The following is a 17,342-nucleotide window of genomic DNA, read 5'->3' on the forward strand; positions in this document are numbered from 1 at the left end:
TGACCTTTGTGTGTGCAAAGTATAGTTTAGAAAGAAAACAACAAAAACAGAAAAGAGGCCGTGGCCTCTGTGGGGCAGTGGCAACACTGAACCACACACACTCAAACCCAAGGAGAGAGGGCCCCAGGCTCCAACATGTCTGGGGATGGCAGGCAAGGAATAATGTCTCATGTGTAGGCCCTCAAGGCAAAGAATGGAGTACCATTGGGTTGGAGACCTGGAGTGATTACAATCAAGATGGAGCTGTGGCCTCAGCTCCCTCCTCGGAGTCCCACACTTCAGACTGCAGATAATCAGCAAAGAGAGCCTTGGCTCTGCGCAAGACACGGCCTAGATGGTGTTTCCTCACCAGGCGGTCAAAATGCATGGCTAGCTCATTGTAATCCAGCCCATTACGCATGATGTGGTCACGGTGCTCCAGCAGGATAGCCAGGCAGAGGAAGAGCATGAATGGGTTCCCTCGGCCAAACTCCTGGGGTGGGGGAAGGCCCATTGGAGGTGGGGGTGGTAGGGACGTGCCAGGATCTCTGGGAGAACCTATGTCTTGCATCAAGGGGGATCCTACAGCTATGTCACCAGAAGGAGAAGCCTCCTGGGTAGATGGAGGAGATGAAGAAGATGGGGAATCAGGCCGAGAAGAGGAGGAGAGGAGTGGATCTGAGGAGTTCAGCAAGGGCTCAGAGAGGGACTTAGAGCTAATGAGGGTAGCTGGGTGGGCTAATTGGACTAGAAAGTCCTTCCTGGGGCCCATGTTATCCCTGAGTTGCTGGAGACCATCCAGGCTGGCTTGTCTCAGGAGACGTCCCCCACCACTAGGTCCCTGGCTCGATGTAGCTAAGTGGACAACAGCATCTTCAAAAGAACTGTCTCCTCCACCAGCAGGCCTCAGCATGTGCCTCTGACGTACTGGCCGTCCCCTGTGACTACCAAAGTCAGTGTCTCCCACTTGGCTGGGAGGTCCAACAAGCTCCACTTCATGTTCAGGAGGGTCAGGGGGCAATGAACTCCAGGTGACCTCTAACATTCGGAGAGCATCATCAAAGGCAAACTCCCGTTTAAGCTCCAGCAGCAGCCAGCGGTAACAGAAAAAGAGGTCATCAGCACCTGCCTCTTGCAGGTACTGGTAGAAGTCTGGGTCAGCATGTCTCAATAGTAGCTTGAGGTGGGCAAACTTGGTGGCCATGGCACGACCATCAGGATGGAAGTTGGCAGCCAGGCGCTTCATGATGCCACAAAAGCATACAAAGGCATGGCCTTCATGGTCCATAACAGCAAGGATGGGTGATGCCAAGTCACTCATGCCCTGGCAGTATGATACCTGTGGATGAGTAACGGCATAGGTAGTGAGTAGATCATGTAGGGCCCGTAGGTGTGGACCATCCTCAGGCCCCGCATAGTAAGGATGGGCTCGGTCTGTGCGAAGCACATCCTTGAGGACTGTGCTGCGGATGAATTCCAGGTCCTCAGGGTTCACTCGCTGGGCCCACTCGCTTTTGAGCTGCTCATACTCTCGACTCTTACGTTTCATGTAATCCATCCGCTCACGGCCTGTCAGCCCATCTGGGTACACATTCAGGAGGTACCGCCATACCACCTGGCCAGAGACAAAAGGGGGATGAAGCTGAGCTTCAACTGAGCTGCCATACCCATGTCAATTACTCCCCGCCCACCCTGTCTCTTGCCTCTGTCCTCGTTGTGATAGGTCTGCCTTCCTGCCACTGACTTACCTGAAATAGAACCTCCATCCTTGGAATCTCTCTACTCTACCTATGACAGTATGTTCCACTGAATGTATCTTATGAACTACAAGTCACCACAGAGTGATGGGTACAGTGAGTGACTGAGGGGGCTCACTTTTCGAAGTGAAGGCTCCACGCCGCCATGATAGATCCGCAAGCGCAACTCCTCAGGACGGGAGAGCTGGCCTTCGTGATTCAGGTATGTGTGAAACTCAGCATCACTCAGAGGTGGCTTGAAAGGCTTCACATCTTCCCCATATGACCAACTCAGCACCTGCTGGACCTTAGACAAGGTACGCCCCACCTGGGAAAGAAGGAGGAAAAGAAGCTGCAGGTCCCTGTGCAGAATAGGGCAGATGCCAGCCAGCAAGCTCTGGAATGGGGGTTCCAGAGAGACCCTTTCCCCCAACCACAGCTGGAGACCCCAGTCTCCTGAAATCACCTGAGAGAGGATGGATTGTGTAAAAGGCAAGGCAGCTGTCGTCAGTGAGGAACGCTTCTCAGCCAGTAGCACATCAGATCCAATGACATCTTTGGGGCTAATTATGTCCCAATCTTCCAGCAATGGGCCTGAGCACACAGAGTGAGGCACTGTAAGAAGAGGGATGTAAACCCAGGTCACAGGGCTGGGTTCCTTTTCTAAAGCCTAGCTACCTGTATGACAATAAACGATGTCTCTTCCCTGTATCATCCAAATAGTGTTTAAAAAAAAATCAGCCACGAAAAGTTCTTACATGGGAAATGTTTTACAAAATGGCAGGGAAGCCCTTAATATTTTAATGATTTAAGTAATATTTATTGCAAGGCACAGAAGCAAAGGATTAACCTTAAATAATAATATCTATTGAAACTGGAAGTACAGGCCTGTAATCTCAGTTACTCTGGAGGCTGAGATAGGAAGATGGAGAGTTCAAGGCCAGTGCCTGGGCTATATGAGACTATCTCATTAAAAAATACTTGAGGACCTGGTGGCACACACTTTTAATCCCAGCACTTGGGAGGCAGAGGCAGGCAGATATCTGTGAGTTCGAGGCCAGTCTGGTCTACAAAGTGAGTTCCAGGGCAGCCAGGGTGACACAGAGAAACCCTGTCTTGAAGAACTAAAAAAGGCCAGGCAGTGGTAGTGCACACCTTTAATCCCAGCATTCAGGAGGCAGAGGCAGGCAGATCTCTGTGAGTTCGAGACCAGTCTGGTCTACAAGAGCTAGTTCCAGGACAGCCTCCAAAGCCACAGAGAAACCCTGTCTCGAACCCTCACCACCACCAAAAAAAAAGGGAAAAAAAGTGGAATGTGAAGCCCAGGCCCAAAGTCTGAGAGCCTACACTCCTCATCTTACATTCATGAAACTTCTCCCACCAAAATGATAGAGCTATTACCATTCCCATTTTACAGAAAATGATCAAAAATGTTTGGAACTAGTTAGTGACAAAGTTTCTGTAGCTGGGAAATGGTAGGTTCCTATTCCTAGGATCACAGGCTCATTTACCTTACTCCAGAGCCCAGAAATATCTTAGAAAAGTGTTAGTGGAGAGGTATGCTGTGTACCTTTGACAAAGGAAACCATTCTATGCTTCTCTTAGCCCACAAAACATCAGCAGAGATTCTTCTTTCTCTATATTTCTCCTTTACATTCTTTTGTTTTAGTTTTGTTCACTACACTTTCCTTTTCTTTTTTTCTAAGTTAGCATGCAAAGTACCAGGGTTCATTATGACATTTCCTTGAACATATATGAAAATACTTTGTTCTTAAACATGCCCGTCCCCTATCCCCCTTGCCTCCCTCCTCTTGCTGGTCTCCTGTTTTCATGTCACATGTATTCCATTATCCTCTCCCTCTTCCCTTAAGATCTCTTCGTCCTCTCTCTTCCCACTTCAGATATGATGTGGCTGCAGCAGCAATGGCCACCTGAGGGTAAGTTCAAGAACCCTTTTTTATTGAAAACTAAATTGTATGGGTTTTTGCCTGCATGTATGTGTACCATATGCATCCCTGGTACCCAGGGTGGACAGAAGAGGGCATCAGATCTCTTGGGACTGGAGGTACAGACAGTGGTGAGGTGCTGGAAATCAAACCTGGGTCTTCTGGGAGAGCAGCCAGCGCTCTTAACTGCTGAGCCATGGCTCCAGCCAAGCAAGATTTTCTTTTACTTTTAATTTTTTTGGGGGGGGTTTCGAAACAGGGTTTCTCTGTGTAGCTTTAGAGCCTATCTTGGCACTCGCTCTGGAGACCAGGCTGGCCTCGAACTCACAGAGATCCGCCTGCCTCTGCTTCCTGAGTGCTGGGATTAAAGGCGTGCACCACCAACGCCCGGCTTACTTTTACTTTTAATTATGTGCATGAGTATGTGTCATTATGGAGATATATGCATGAGTGTAGGTGCCTGCAGAGTCAGAAGCCATGGATTCCCTGGGGCTGGCGGTGGTGAGCCACCATATGTGGGTGCTGGGAACTGACCTCAGGTCCCCTGAAATAACAGTAAGCACTCTTTTTTTTTCCTAAGGATTTATTTGATTATTTGATTTTGAAAAAAACAACATATATATATATATATATATATATATATATATATATATATATTTGTGTTGGGGTATGTGCACATGAAGTGGAGATACCCATGGCATTCATAGGAGGCTCTCCCATGCCCTGGAGCTGGAATTATCAGCAGTTGTGAGCCATCTGACAAGGGTGCTGGAAACCAAACTTAGGGCCTCTGAAAGAGAAATGTTGCTCTTAACTAGTTAGCTATCTCTCTAGCCTCTTTTATTTTTAATTTAAAAAATTACATTTATTGTGCGATGTGGTGGCACACGCCTTTAATCGAGCACACAGGAGGCAGAGGCAGGTAGATTTCTGTGAGTTCCAGGACAGCCAGGGCTGTTACACAGAGAAACCCTGTCTACAAAAACAAAAACCAAAAACGTTACATTTAGCCAGACAGTAGAAGAACACACCTTTAGTCCCAACACTCAGGAAGCAGAGGCAGACGAATCTCTGTAAGTTGGAGGCCATCCTGGTCTAGGACAGGCTCCAAAGCTACAGAGATACCCTATCTTCAAAAACAAAAACCAGCCAGATACTGGTGGCTCAGGCCTTTAATCTCAGCACTCGGGAGGCAGAGGCAGGCAGATTTCTGTGAGTTTGAGGCCAGTCTGGTCTACAGAGCAAGTTCCAGGACAACGTCCAAAGTTACACAGAGAAACCCTGTCTTGAAAAACAAAACAAACAAAAACAAAAAAAAACCAAACAAAACAAAACAAAAAACAAAAACCAACAACAAAGAAGTTATATTTATTTATTGTGTGCGGACATCTATGTGCATGTGTGGAAATTAGAGGACAACCTATGGAAGTCAGTTTTCTCACTCTATACCATGTGTGCTTTAGAAATCAAACTTGGGTTGTCAGACTTGCTGGCAAGTACTTCTCTTGGCTGAGCCATCCCACGCCAGTAGGCACACTTAACTGCTGAGCCGTCTCTTCAGCCACCATGAATCATTTGTGTGTGTGGGTTCATTTTCCTAGAGTTTGAACCTAAGGCCCCATGTATGTGAAGGCACTCCACCAGTCACCTACATGCCCAGCCTAACATTAGGTTTGAAATTTTTTTTTAAAGATTTTATTTATTTATTATGTATACAACATTCTGCTTCCATGTATATCTGCACACCAGAAGAGGGCACCAGATCTCATTACAGATAATTGTGAGCCACCACGTGGTTGCTGGGAATTGAACTCAGGACCTCTGGAAGAGCAGCCAGTTGCTCTTAACCTCTGAGCCATCTCTCCAGCCCCCAAGTTTGAGATTTTTTTTGAGACAGGGTCTTACTCATTGTTCGTCCACCTTGTGACCCTATCTGAGCCACTATCCCAGATACCTCAGACCTCTGCTTCCTAACCAGTTCCTGCTCCTTTTGTGTGCCCCCTCCCAACAGCTGCCAGTTTGCACTTGCTAAAAATGTTAAAACACTTTCCTGGTGAGATGAAGGTTGTACTACTTACCAAATTAAGTAACATATAGGGTTTAGTTAGGTTAAATGATTTCAGTAAAAATGTAAAAAGAGGGGCAGGAGAGATGGCTCAGAGATTAAGAGCACTGACTGCTCTTCCAGAGGTCCTGAGTTCAATTCCCAGCAACCACACAGTGGTGTGCAGATATACATGGAAGCATAACATTGTATACATAATAAATGAAATCTTTTTTAAAAATGTAAAAAGACCTGGAGTCCAAGCTTGGGAGACCCAATGTGCAAATACTGAAAAAAAAAAGGAGAGAGTAAAAAGATCAGGTAGCGATCTTAGAATTTAGAATTAAATAGGCAAAAATATGATGGAAAATTTTCTGAAGTAAAGAAATGGCTCAAGCCAGGCGTTAGTGGCGCATGGATCTCTGTGATCCAGCTTGGATTTACAGAGTAAGTTCCAGGACAGGCTCCAAAATAATACAGAGAAACCCTGTCTGGAAAAACCAAAAAAAAAAAAAAAAAGAAAAAGAAAAAGAAAAAAAGAAAAAGCAAAAAGAGAAATGGCTCACCAAGGAGCTGGAGAGATGGCTCAGCGGTTAAGAGCACTGGCTGTTTTTCCAGAAGACCCAGGTTCAATTCCCAGCACCCAAATGGCAGCTCACAACTGCCTGTAACTCCAGTTCCAAGTAATCTGACCCCCTCTTCTAGCTTCTACAGGCACTGCATACACATGGTGCACAGATACATGTAAACAAAACACCCATACACATAAACTAAATAAATCTCAAAAAATTAAAATCAAACAAAAACTTAAGACCATTTTAGGCCAAGTGTGGTGGCTTATGCCTTTAATTTCCACACTTTGGAAGCAGAGGCAGGCAGATCACTGAGTTCGAGGCCAGCCTGGTCTACATAGTGAGGACAACCAGGACTATAGCCCTGGCTAGTTTGGAACTTGCTATGTACAGTAGGCTGGTCTCTAACTCACAGAAGCTGCCTGCTTCTACCTCTCGAATGCTAGGATTAAAGGTGTGCACCACTAAGTTAGTCATTTTATACTACATTTCTCATTAAAGTTTACCAAACACCATGCATGCTGGTGCATGTCTGTAGTCACAACACTCAGGAGGCTGACACAGGATGACTGCTTTGAGTTGAGGTTAGCCTGGGATACACAGTGGAATTAAAGGCCAGCCAGACTAAGATATATGGCAGAACCCTGTTTAAAAACAACAAAAAGGTTCGTGGCTAGCCTGGTCTACAGAGTGAGTTCCAGGAAAGGCTCCAAAACAATACAGAGAAACAATGTCTCAAAAAACAATAATAATAATAATAATAATAATAATAATTAATAAATAAAATAAAAAACAACAAAAAGAAATTCACTGCCAAGTATCTTAAAATGCATACATATTGGGGCTGGAGAGATGGCTCAGTGGTAAAGAGCACTTGCTATTTTTGTAGAGGACCTGGGATTCACTTCTCTGCTTCCAGGTGGTGGCTTATACCTTCTTGAAACTTCAGTTCTAGGGAATCCAGCATCCTCTTCTGGCTTCCTTGGACACCGAGTATGCACATGGTTCACATACATACATGCAGGCACACATACACTTAAAATAAAACAAATCTTTAAAAATGCATAAATTAAATTGGGTGTAGTAGTGCACTCCTTTAATCCCAGCACTTGGAAGGCAGAGGCAGGCAGATCTCTGTGAGTTTGAGGTCAGCCTTGTGAGTTCCAGGATAGTTACAGCTTGCCTGGTCTATAGAGAGAGTTCCAGGACAGCCTCCAAGGCCACAGAGAAACCCTGCGTCAATAACCCCCCCAAACAAAAAGAAACCCTGTCTCAAAAACAAAACAAAGCTGGGTGTTGGTGGTGCACACCTTTAATCCCAGCACTTGGGAGGCAGAGGCAGGTGGATCTCTGTGAGTGCGAGGCCAGCCTGGTTTCCAGAGCGAGTGCCAGGATAGGCTCCCAAGCTACACAGAGAAACCCTGTATTGAAAAACCAAAGAAGAACAACAACACCACCAACAAACAAACAAACAAAGCAAAAGCAAAAAGTGAGCTCTCAGCTACTGCTTCAGCACCAAGCCTGCCTGCCACCATGATGGTCATGGATTCTAATTCTCTGGAAACTGTAAGCACCCAATACTTTCCTTTTATTTTAATTAAGTTTTGATGATTCCCTTTTATTTTTTTAGGTACATTGGTGTTTTGTTTGCATGTGTGTCTGTGTGATGGTGTCAGATCCTTGGAACTAGCATTACAGACAGTTGTGAGCTGCCATGTGGGTGAGTAGAATTGAACCAGGGTTCTCTGGAAGAGCAGACAGTACTCTTAACCTCTGAACCATCACTTCAGCCTCCCAATATGATGGGGGATGTCCTTCTGTATATGTGTTTCTCTTATTCGTTGATGAATAAAATACTGTTTGGTCAATAACGGCAGGAAGATAAGCGGGACCAAGAGATGAGGAGAATTCTGGGAAAGGTAGGCAGAGGAAGCCTACCAAAAGAGGATGCCATGTAGCTATGGGGAAGATAGGACACGTCGGCATTCGCTGGTAAGACAAGAACACTTGGAAATACATAGATTAATAGAAATAGTTTAATAATTAAGACAGAGCTAGCCAGTAACAAGCCTAGACATTGGCCAACAGTTTTATAATTTTTTAAAGATTTTATTTATTTATTAATTATATATACAACACTCTGCCTCCATGTATGCCTGCAGGCCAGAAGAGGGCACCAGATGTCATTACAGATGGTTGTGAGCCACCATGTGGTTGCTGGGAATTGAACTCAGGACTTCTGGAAGAGCAACCAGTGTTCTTAACCTCTGGGCCATCTCTCCAGCCCCAGTTTTATAATTAATATAGCATTTCTGTGTGCTCATTTGGGGCTGAAGTGGTAAGACCTTATGGGACAAAAGAACTACCAGCAACACCAATATTTTCCTTTTTTAAGTTGCCTTAGTTATGGTAGCTTATCAGCAATAAAAAATAACTAAGAGAGATCCTATGTCAAAACTGAAAAAGAGTGGTAGATAGGTAGCTCCAAAGCAGAGTGCTTGCCTAGCATATACAAAATCTTCAACACTTTAAAAAAGGGTTCAACCCTTAAAAAACATTATACCTGGGCTGGAGACAGATGGCTCAGAGGTTAAGAGCACTGACTGCTCTTCCAGAGGTCCTGAGTTCAATTCCCAGCAACCACATAGTGGCTCACAACCATCTGTAATGAGATCTGGTACCCTCTTCTGGACTGCAGGGATACATGCAGGCAGAACACTGTATACATAATAAAAATAAATATTTAAAAAGAAAGCCTAAAAAAAACCATTATACCTAAAACCAACCAAGACTGAAGGTGCTGGAGAGATGGCTCAGTGGTTAATAGGACCTGGTTCAGTTTTCAGCACTCACACTGGGTGGTTCACAACAACCTGTAATTACAGTTCCAAGGCCATTGTATCCTCTGTGTATCCCTGGCAGTTCTGGAACTCACTCAGTATAATGGCTAAGATAAAAAACACAAGAAACAGTTCACACTGGAGAGTATGTGGAGCAAGGGGAACACTTCTCTATTGCTGGTGGGAGTGCAAACTTGTACAGCCACATTGGAAGTCAGTCTGGCGGCTCCTCAGAAAACTGGGAATCAGTCTACCACAAGACCCAGCATGCTCAATCATACCACAAGGATACTTGCTCAACAATGCTTATAAGCAGCTGTATTTGTAATAGCCAGAACCTGGGAACTACCTAGATGCCCCTCAACCAAGGGATAGATAAAGAAAATGAGCAGCTAAACACTGAACTGAACAGGAACCCAGTTGCAGAGAGGGAGGAGTGATGAGCAAAAGGTCAAGACCAGGCTGCTGAAACCCACAGAAACAGCTGACCTGAGCAAAGGTGAGCTCACGGACCCCAGACTGATAGCTGGGAAACCAGCATAGGACTGTTCCAGACCCCATTAATGTGGGTGTTAGTGAGGACGTCTGGGCAACCTATGTTGCCTCTGGTAGTAGATCAGTATTTATCCCTAGCATAGGAATGGAGTTTGGGAGCCCATTCCACATAGAGGGATACTCCCTCAGCCTAGACACCCAGGGGAGGGCCTAGGCCCTATCCCAAAGGATATGACAGACTCTGAAGATTCCCCCATGTAAGGCCTCACCCTTTCTGGGGAGTAGAAATGGTATGGGATAGGTAGGGTGTTAGTGGGGGGCAGGGGAGGAGGGGAGGGAGAGGGAACTGGGATTGACATGTAAAACAATCTTGTTTCTAATTTAAATAAAAAATGGGAAAAAAGAGCTTGCACATCAACTCTAAAGCTGTTGCTTCAAGCTGGGTTGACTGCAAAAAGCACCATTTAAGTGTTTTCATCGTGGGACTAGGGAAGGGATATGCACACACTGACTACCCAGGGAGAGGTTGAAACCATCACTTAGCTCTTTAATGGTGGAAGAGGGTGTAATTAACAGGTTTTGCATGCCACAGTGGAATATTTCAGGTGGTGACAATGACTTCCTATAGCAAATAGAATGAAATTAAACTCAGGCCTGTGACTTCTAGGAAACTATAAAATTCAAAATTCATCAGCTGGATTATTTTAGAAGTTTTCCTTCTGTGTATTTCATTACATTGATTAATTGATTGATTAAAAAACAAGAAAATGTGCATTTACTCTGTGGAGTAAACAATGACATCATCAGGAAATTTGAAGGCAAATGGATAGAACTAGAAAAAAATCATCCTGAGTGAGGTAACCAAGACCAAGAAAGATAAACTTGGTATGTACTCCCTCACAAGTGGATATCAGCTGTAAAATAAAGGATAACTATGCCACAGAGACTAAGTAACAAGGAGGGTTCATAGGGGGACATCCGGATCTCCCTGGGAAGGGGAAATAGACCTGCCCTTCCCTGGAGGGGATTAGAGGGTAGAAACAGAGGGGTGAGGTGGGGAGGGAGGAGAGGAGGGAGGGAAAATTGCAGCAGGGATGTAAAACAAACAAATAAATAAATAAATAAATAAATAAATAAATATTAAAAAAATTAAGCTGGGTGTAGTGGCTCATGTTTGAGATCCTGGTACTTGGCAGGATGAAGTTAGGATGATTATCACAAGTTTGAGGGCAGCCTGGGCTACATAGTGAATCCAAAACTGTCATAGGATGTATAGTAAGAATCTGCCTCAAAAATTGAGGGGGTAGGAAATTGGTGGTGTTGAAAATGAAAGAAACTTTAAGGCATACCTGACAAACACAAACAGAAAGCCACAGCAACAACATGAATGTCACAGAGAGTGCCACTCTGCCCAGTGTCGTGGCATATGCCTATAATCCTAGTACTTGCCAGGTAGAGAAAGGAGGATCAGAAGTTCAAAGCCAGTTTAGGCTATCTGAGACCCAGAGAGGGGACAGGGAAGGGGAGGAGAGAAAAGAGAGACAAGGGCAGAGAGAGGAGGGAGAGAAAGGTGGCAGGGAGGGAGAGACGAACATATGAGCTATTGAAGGCCAAAAGTAGTTAACAGGAAAAGAGAAGTATTCTATTATATACTGATAAACAATAGGAAAATTGAAAACACGTTTAGAAATAGGCAAAGGATTTCTGCAAGCACAAACTTGTCTAGTGGCAAAACCTGACATGGAACAACATGAAGCTATAAATAGTTTTTACATAACCCACTTTGGGTGAATGTGCATACATTTCCTGCAGACACATCCAAGCATTTCATTATGGGCTTCTGGCCCAGCCCCTGTTTGTGGTATTACATAATACATATTACATTCTTCATCATAAAGTTGTCAAACTTGCCAAACCTTAAACTAATAGATACATCTAGTGCAATACCACTCAGAATTATATTGTTTTCCACCTGAAACTGGACGAAATTATTTTAAGATTCACAGGAACAAATTCATGTTTAAGAACAGTCAAGAAAAAGAACATCAGGAATATGCCAAAGGCTTCTTTTTTAGATTAAAACTGAACCACAAAATCACTATCATTCAAAATAATAGTGTGGTAGTGCATGCCTTAAATTCCAGCACTTGAGAGGAAGAGGCTGGTGAATCTCAGGCCAGCCAGGGATATACAGTGAAACCCCATCTGAAACACCCACCCCACCCACACACACACTTGGCTGGAGAGATGGCTCAATGGCTAAGGCTTCTCCTTCCAGAGGTCCTGGGTTCTAATCCCAGTGATCACAAAGTGGCTCACAATCATGTGTAACTCCAGTTCTAGGGGATCCAATTGCCTCTTCTGGTCTGGAAGGACACCAGGCATGCCCATACACATAAAAAAATTCAAACACATCCGAATAGTGTTAAATGTAGCACAAAAGGAAGCCCAGAATTAAATTTAAGTATATATGGGAATCCAATCTGTCATTTAGCTGGACAGTGGTGGCACACAGCTTTAATCCCAGCACTCAGGAGGCTAGTGGATCTCTGTGAGTTCGAGCCCAGCCTGGTCTACAGAGCGAGTTTCAGGATAACCAGAGCTACACAGAGAGACCCTGTTTCAAAAAACAAAGAGTGGCATTTCAAATCAGTGGTTTTTTAAAATTCATTTTAAAATTGTATTTTATGTGCTTTCCCTGCATGTAGGTCTGTGAACCACTTGCTTTCCTGGTACCTGTGGAGGTCAGAAGAGAGCATCGGATCCCCTGGAACTGGAATTATAAAGATAGTTGAAATCACCAGGTGGGTGTTGGGAACTGAACCCAGATTCTCTGAAACAACAGCAAGTGTTCTTAACTGCTGAGCCATCTCTCCAGTCCTCAGTGTCTTTTTGTTTTAAACAAGTGATGTTGGCATAACTGACTAAATTATTATTACTGATATTGTTATCATTTCTTCTGGCCATCCTACAGCTTGAATCTAGGGTATCAACATACTAAACAAGTCCTTTACCACTTGACATTATATTCCCAACCTCTTTTCCACTGTTTGTTTTTTAAAATGTATTTTATTATTTTTTTATTTATGTGTGTATTTGTGCATATATATGCATGTGTGTGCTTGTGCGTTCAGAGCCAAGAGGGCAAGAAGAGAGTATCAACCCTTTGGAGCTGGAGTTACAGGCAGTCGTGAGCTGCTGCATTGAGGGTGCTGTGAACCCAACTCAGATCCTTCAAAAGATAAGTATTCAGTATGAGTTCTTAACAGCTGAGCCATCTTTCCAGCCTATCTTTAAAAAAAATATTTATTTGCTAGGCAGTGGAGGCACACATCTTTAATCCCAGTACTTGGGAAGCAGAGACAGGCAGATCTCTGAGTTTGAGGCCAGCCTAGTCTACATAGTGAATACCAGGCATAGCTACACAGAGAAACTGTCTTGAAAAACCCCAATCCACACCCCCACCAAAAAAACCCACAACAGCAACAAAAAACCCTCATACACATATTGTTTTTTTGTTTTTGTTCAGACAGGGTTTCTCCATGTAGCCATGGTTAGACTAGAAGTCACTCTGGAGACCAGGCTGGGCTCAAACTCAGAGATCCGCCTGCCTCTGCCTCCTGAGTGCTGGGATTAAAGGCGTGTGTACCATTACCTGGAGTGTATGAATGTTTTTGTCTACCTGTATGTTTGTATATTTTGTGCATGTTTGGTGCCCAAGGAGGATAGAAGAGGGCACCAGAGAGATCCACTGGAACTTGAGTTAGATAGTTTTAAGCTATCATATGGTTGGGAATTGAACCCAGGTTCTCTGAAATAGCAGCTAGTTCTCTTCATTACAGAGCCAACTCTCTAGCCCCAATACACACACACACACACACACACACACACACACACACACACACACACACACACACACGAGACAGAGCCCCACTAACCTGCCCAAGGCTGGCATGGACTCACACTGTAGTGCAGGAAGCTCTTAAACCTTTGATTCTCTGCCTCAGTCTCTCAAGTAGCTAACATTACAACTATCTGAATTGTTTTTTCTTTGTGTAGTGAGGGAAAAATGGAGGGATAGAGATTGTATGTCTGACTATGCAGTCTAGGCTGGTCTTGAAGGCACAGAAAAAAATTCAGGGGATGGGGATGTAACTTAATAATATAAAAATGCATTTTTTCTTTTCTTTTCTTTTCTTTTCTTTTCTTTTCTTTTTTCTTTTTTTGGTTTTTCAAGACAGTTTCTCTGTGTAGCTTTGGAACCTGTCCTGGAACTCACTCTGTAGACCAGGCTGGCCTCGAACTCACAGAGATCCTCCTGTCTCTGCCTCCCATGTGCTGGGATTAAAGGCGTGCACCACCAATGCCTGGCTAAAAGTAAACTTTTTATAAAGATAGACTAGGAGCTGGGTGGTGGTGGCCTAAGCCTTTAATGCTGGGACTCAGGAGGCAGAGGCAGGTGGATCTCCAAGTGTGAGGCAATTTCCAGGACAGCCAGGGCTGTTATACAGAGAAACCCTGTAATTATAATACAGAGAAAATTTATATCACTAATGTCCAAATTGGTTCAAGATTTTGGATTGATAGTCCACCAAATTGTAGAGGTGACAAAAATGGGCTTCTCAAAGAGATTTGGTCATGACATGCTTGTTGCTTTCAGAGCCATGAAAATGATCTCAAGGGGCTAGAGAGATTGCTCAGCTGTTATGAATTCAGAGGACCTGAGTTAAATTCCTAGACCCCATATGGCAGCTCACAACCATCTGTAACTCTAGGCCCAAGGGATCCAATGTTCTCTTCTGTCCTCCCTGGGCACTAGGCATGCACACGGTGAATATATATACATGTACACAAAAACCCATACACAGGAAATAAAAAAGAAAGAAAAGAGCTGGGTGTTGGTGGCGCATGCCTTTAATCCCAGCACTTGGGAGGCAGAGGCAGTGGATCTCTGTGAGTTTGAGACCAGCCTGGTCTACAAGAACTAGTTCCAGGACAGCCTCCAAAGCTACACAGAGAAACCCTGTCTTGAAAAACAAAAAACAAAAAGAAAAAGAAAAAAAGAAAAGAAAAGAGGGCTTGAGAGATGGCTCAGAGGTTAAGAGCACTGACTGCTCTTCCAGAGGTCCTGAGTTCAATTCCCAGCAACCACATGGTGGCTCACAACCATCCGTTATGAGATCTGGTGCCCTCTTCTGGTGTGCAGATATACATGGAAGCAGAATGTTGTATACATAATAAATAAATATAAATCTTAAAAATGAAAAGAAAAATGATCAAGAATGGCATTAACAATATTTATACTACAAGGTCCATATACTGGATACTTGCTAATAGTATAACATGAAGAGCATAAACCAGTTGTATACAAATATACTCTCATGTTCATACATATGAATAAATCTGTACATCTGTTTATAAATAAAGGACCTGTTTGGCCATAGAACAAACTGATCACTGAGGCAAAGGAGGTGTGTGTGTGTGTGTGTGTGTGTGTGTGTGTGTGTGTGTGTGTGTGTGTAGTTAAGCACAGTGTTCCCCAGAGTCTCTAGCATTTTTTCAAGACAGGGTTTCTCTGTATAAACCTGGCTATCCTGGAACTTGTAGACCAGGCTGGCCTAGAACTCACAGAGATCTGCCTGACTCTGCCTCCTGAGTGCTGGGATTAAAGGCGTGCACCACCACTACCACCACCCCAGCTAGAGACTCTGGCATTTTTTAAAAACATTTTCATTTATATTTATTTTTGTGATATTGAGAATCAAACGCAGGGCTTCAAAAATGTTAGGCTGTTATACCACTAAACTACTACGTAACAGGCCTTCATGTTCATCTTTTATTATTTCAGTACTAGGTATTGAATTCAGGGCCTAGCAGATGCTAGGAAATATTCAACCACTGAGCTACATCCCAAGCCCAACACTCCTCTCCACCCTTGCCTCCCACCCCCACACATTTTTTTTTACTTTACCTTGAACCCATCTATGGCCCAGGAAGGTTGATCTTGAAAACCTTAACCCTCCTGGGCCTCATTTTTATTTTTAATAAGGTGAATGTGTTTACTGGGTTACTAACAGTTTCTTTTCAGCTAGGTGTTGGTGGTGCATGCCTTTAGCACTCAGGAGGCAGAGGCAGGTGGATCTCTGAGAGTTTGAGGCCTTTCTAGTCTCCAGAGCAAGTACCAGTATGGGCTCCAAAGCTACACAGAGAAACCCTGTCTTGAAAAACCAAAAAAAAAAAAAAAAGAAAAGAAATCCCTTTTCCTAAGGTCAGACATTTAGACAAAGTCAGTATTCCCTCAGGATCTTTAAGATAGTTCCTACTGGCCCAGTGGTGGTGGTAGTGGTGGTGGCAGCAGCAGCAGCGCATGCCTTAAGTCGCAGCACTCAGGAGGCAGAGGCAGTAGATCTCTGTGAGTTCGAGACCAGACTGGTCTACAGGAGCTAGTTCCTGGACAGCCTCAAAGCCACAGAGAAACCCTGTCTTGAAAGACCAAAAAAAAAAAAAAAAAGTTCCTACTGGCTAAAAGGAAATCATTCTCCTTAGCTCTGGACAAAAGGGACAAAATGGCTCTTCATTAACATATGACTTGGTACCTATTAGCATATCAACGTGGAACGTGGACTAGCCCCTAGGCTCCCTCAGTCCTATAAAACCCACACCTCAATTCACAGGTACCCTTACTCATGGGTACCTGGTCACATTTAACCCAACCCTTCCCACCCCTACTGCCACAGTGGCTTCTCTCTGTTTTCCCAAGAGAGCCTTGGCAGTTTGAAAAAAAACTTCACCTTTCAGCACAGAGTGGTTATTTGGGTTTCTTTATTGCATCCCATTCATTTCTCTTTAAATTTTTTTTTTTTTTTTTGGTTTTTCAAGACAGGGTTTCTCTGTGAAGTTTTGGCTGTACTTGAACTTGATCTGTAGACCAGGCTGGCCTTGAGCTCACAGAGATCCACCTGCCTCTGCCTCCCGAGTGTTAGGATTAAAGGTGTGCATCACCACTGCCTGGCTTTTTGGGGGAGCTCTTTTAATTTTTTTTTATTTTATTTGAGTGTCTGTGTGTGGGTATCAGTGCCCACTGAGGCCAGAGGCTTCAGATTGCCCCGAAACTGGGGTTATTAGGCAGTTGTGAATAAAGAAGTATATTTTCTTAATTGGCAAACCATTTCTCTAGCCCCTAAATTTTGTTCCTTTAAAAATTTAACTCCAAGGCTGGGCATGGTAGGGCATGCCTTTAATCCCAACACTTGAGAGGCAGAGGCAAGAAGGCAGATCTCTGAATTCCAGGCCAGCCAGGGCTACATAAGAGAGACCCTGTCTCAACAACCCCCACCCCCAAATGTAACTCCAATAAAATTCCTATCAGGATTTTTTTATCCAAGGTCTCTCTATATAACAGTGCCTTCTTGGATGGATCTCATTAGGTTGACCAGGCTGCCCCTTGAACTCACAGAAATCTGTCTGCCTCCATAGTGTTGGGATTAAAAGCATGACCCACCAGGCTGGTGGGATTTTTTTTAATTTCTTTTATATTTATTTATTTATTTATTTATTTATTTATTTATTTATTTACTCATTTTTGTTTTACAAGACAGGGTTTCTCTGTCTAACAGCTCTGGCTGTCCTGAACTCACTTTGTAGACCAGGCTGGCCTTGAACTCAGATATCTGCCTGCCTCTGCCTTCTAGGTGCTAGGATTACAGGCATGCTCCACCACCAGGCTGGGA

At 44.0% G+C, this 17,342-nt stretch overlaps 1 protein-coding gene across 7 annotated transcripts in view; it reads right to left on the bottom strand.

The window, feature by feature from the left end:
• The window catches only part of Tbc1d25 (TBC1 domain family member 25), a 29,015-nt gene continuing 11,673 nt past the window's right edge, over nt 1-17,342 (bottom strand). For 4 of the 7 annotated variants that reach the window (XM_035450041.1, XM_035450038.1, XM_035450039.1 and 1 more), the window contains 3 exons: nt 2,182-2,330; nt 1,855-2,043; nt 1-1,594 (listed from right to left, as the gene is read on the bottom strand). In XM_035450041.1, the coding sequence (XP_035305932.1) occupies nt 233-1,594; nt 1,855-2,043; nt 2,182-2,330 (1,700 nt within the window). In that variant the 3' untranslated portion in view covers nt 1-232. The remainder of the gene's footprint in view (nt 1,595-1,854; nt 2,044-2,181; nt 2,331-17,342) is intronic. The other 3 variants (XM_027433272.2, XM_035450043.1, XM_035450044.1) reach the window with 1 other exon arrangement.

The sequence above is a fragment of the Cricetulus griseus genome, chromosome X (assembly GCF_003668045.3).
Source record: "Cricetulus griseus strain 17A/GY chromosome X, alternate assembly CriGri-PICRH-1.0, whole genome shotgun sequence".
Classification (NCBI taxonomy): domain Eukaryota; kingdom Metazoa; phylum Chordata; class Mammalia; order Rodentia; family Cricetidae; genus Cricetulus; species Cricetulus griseus.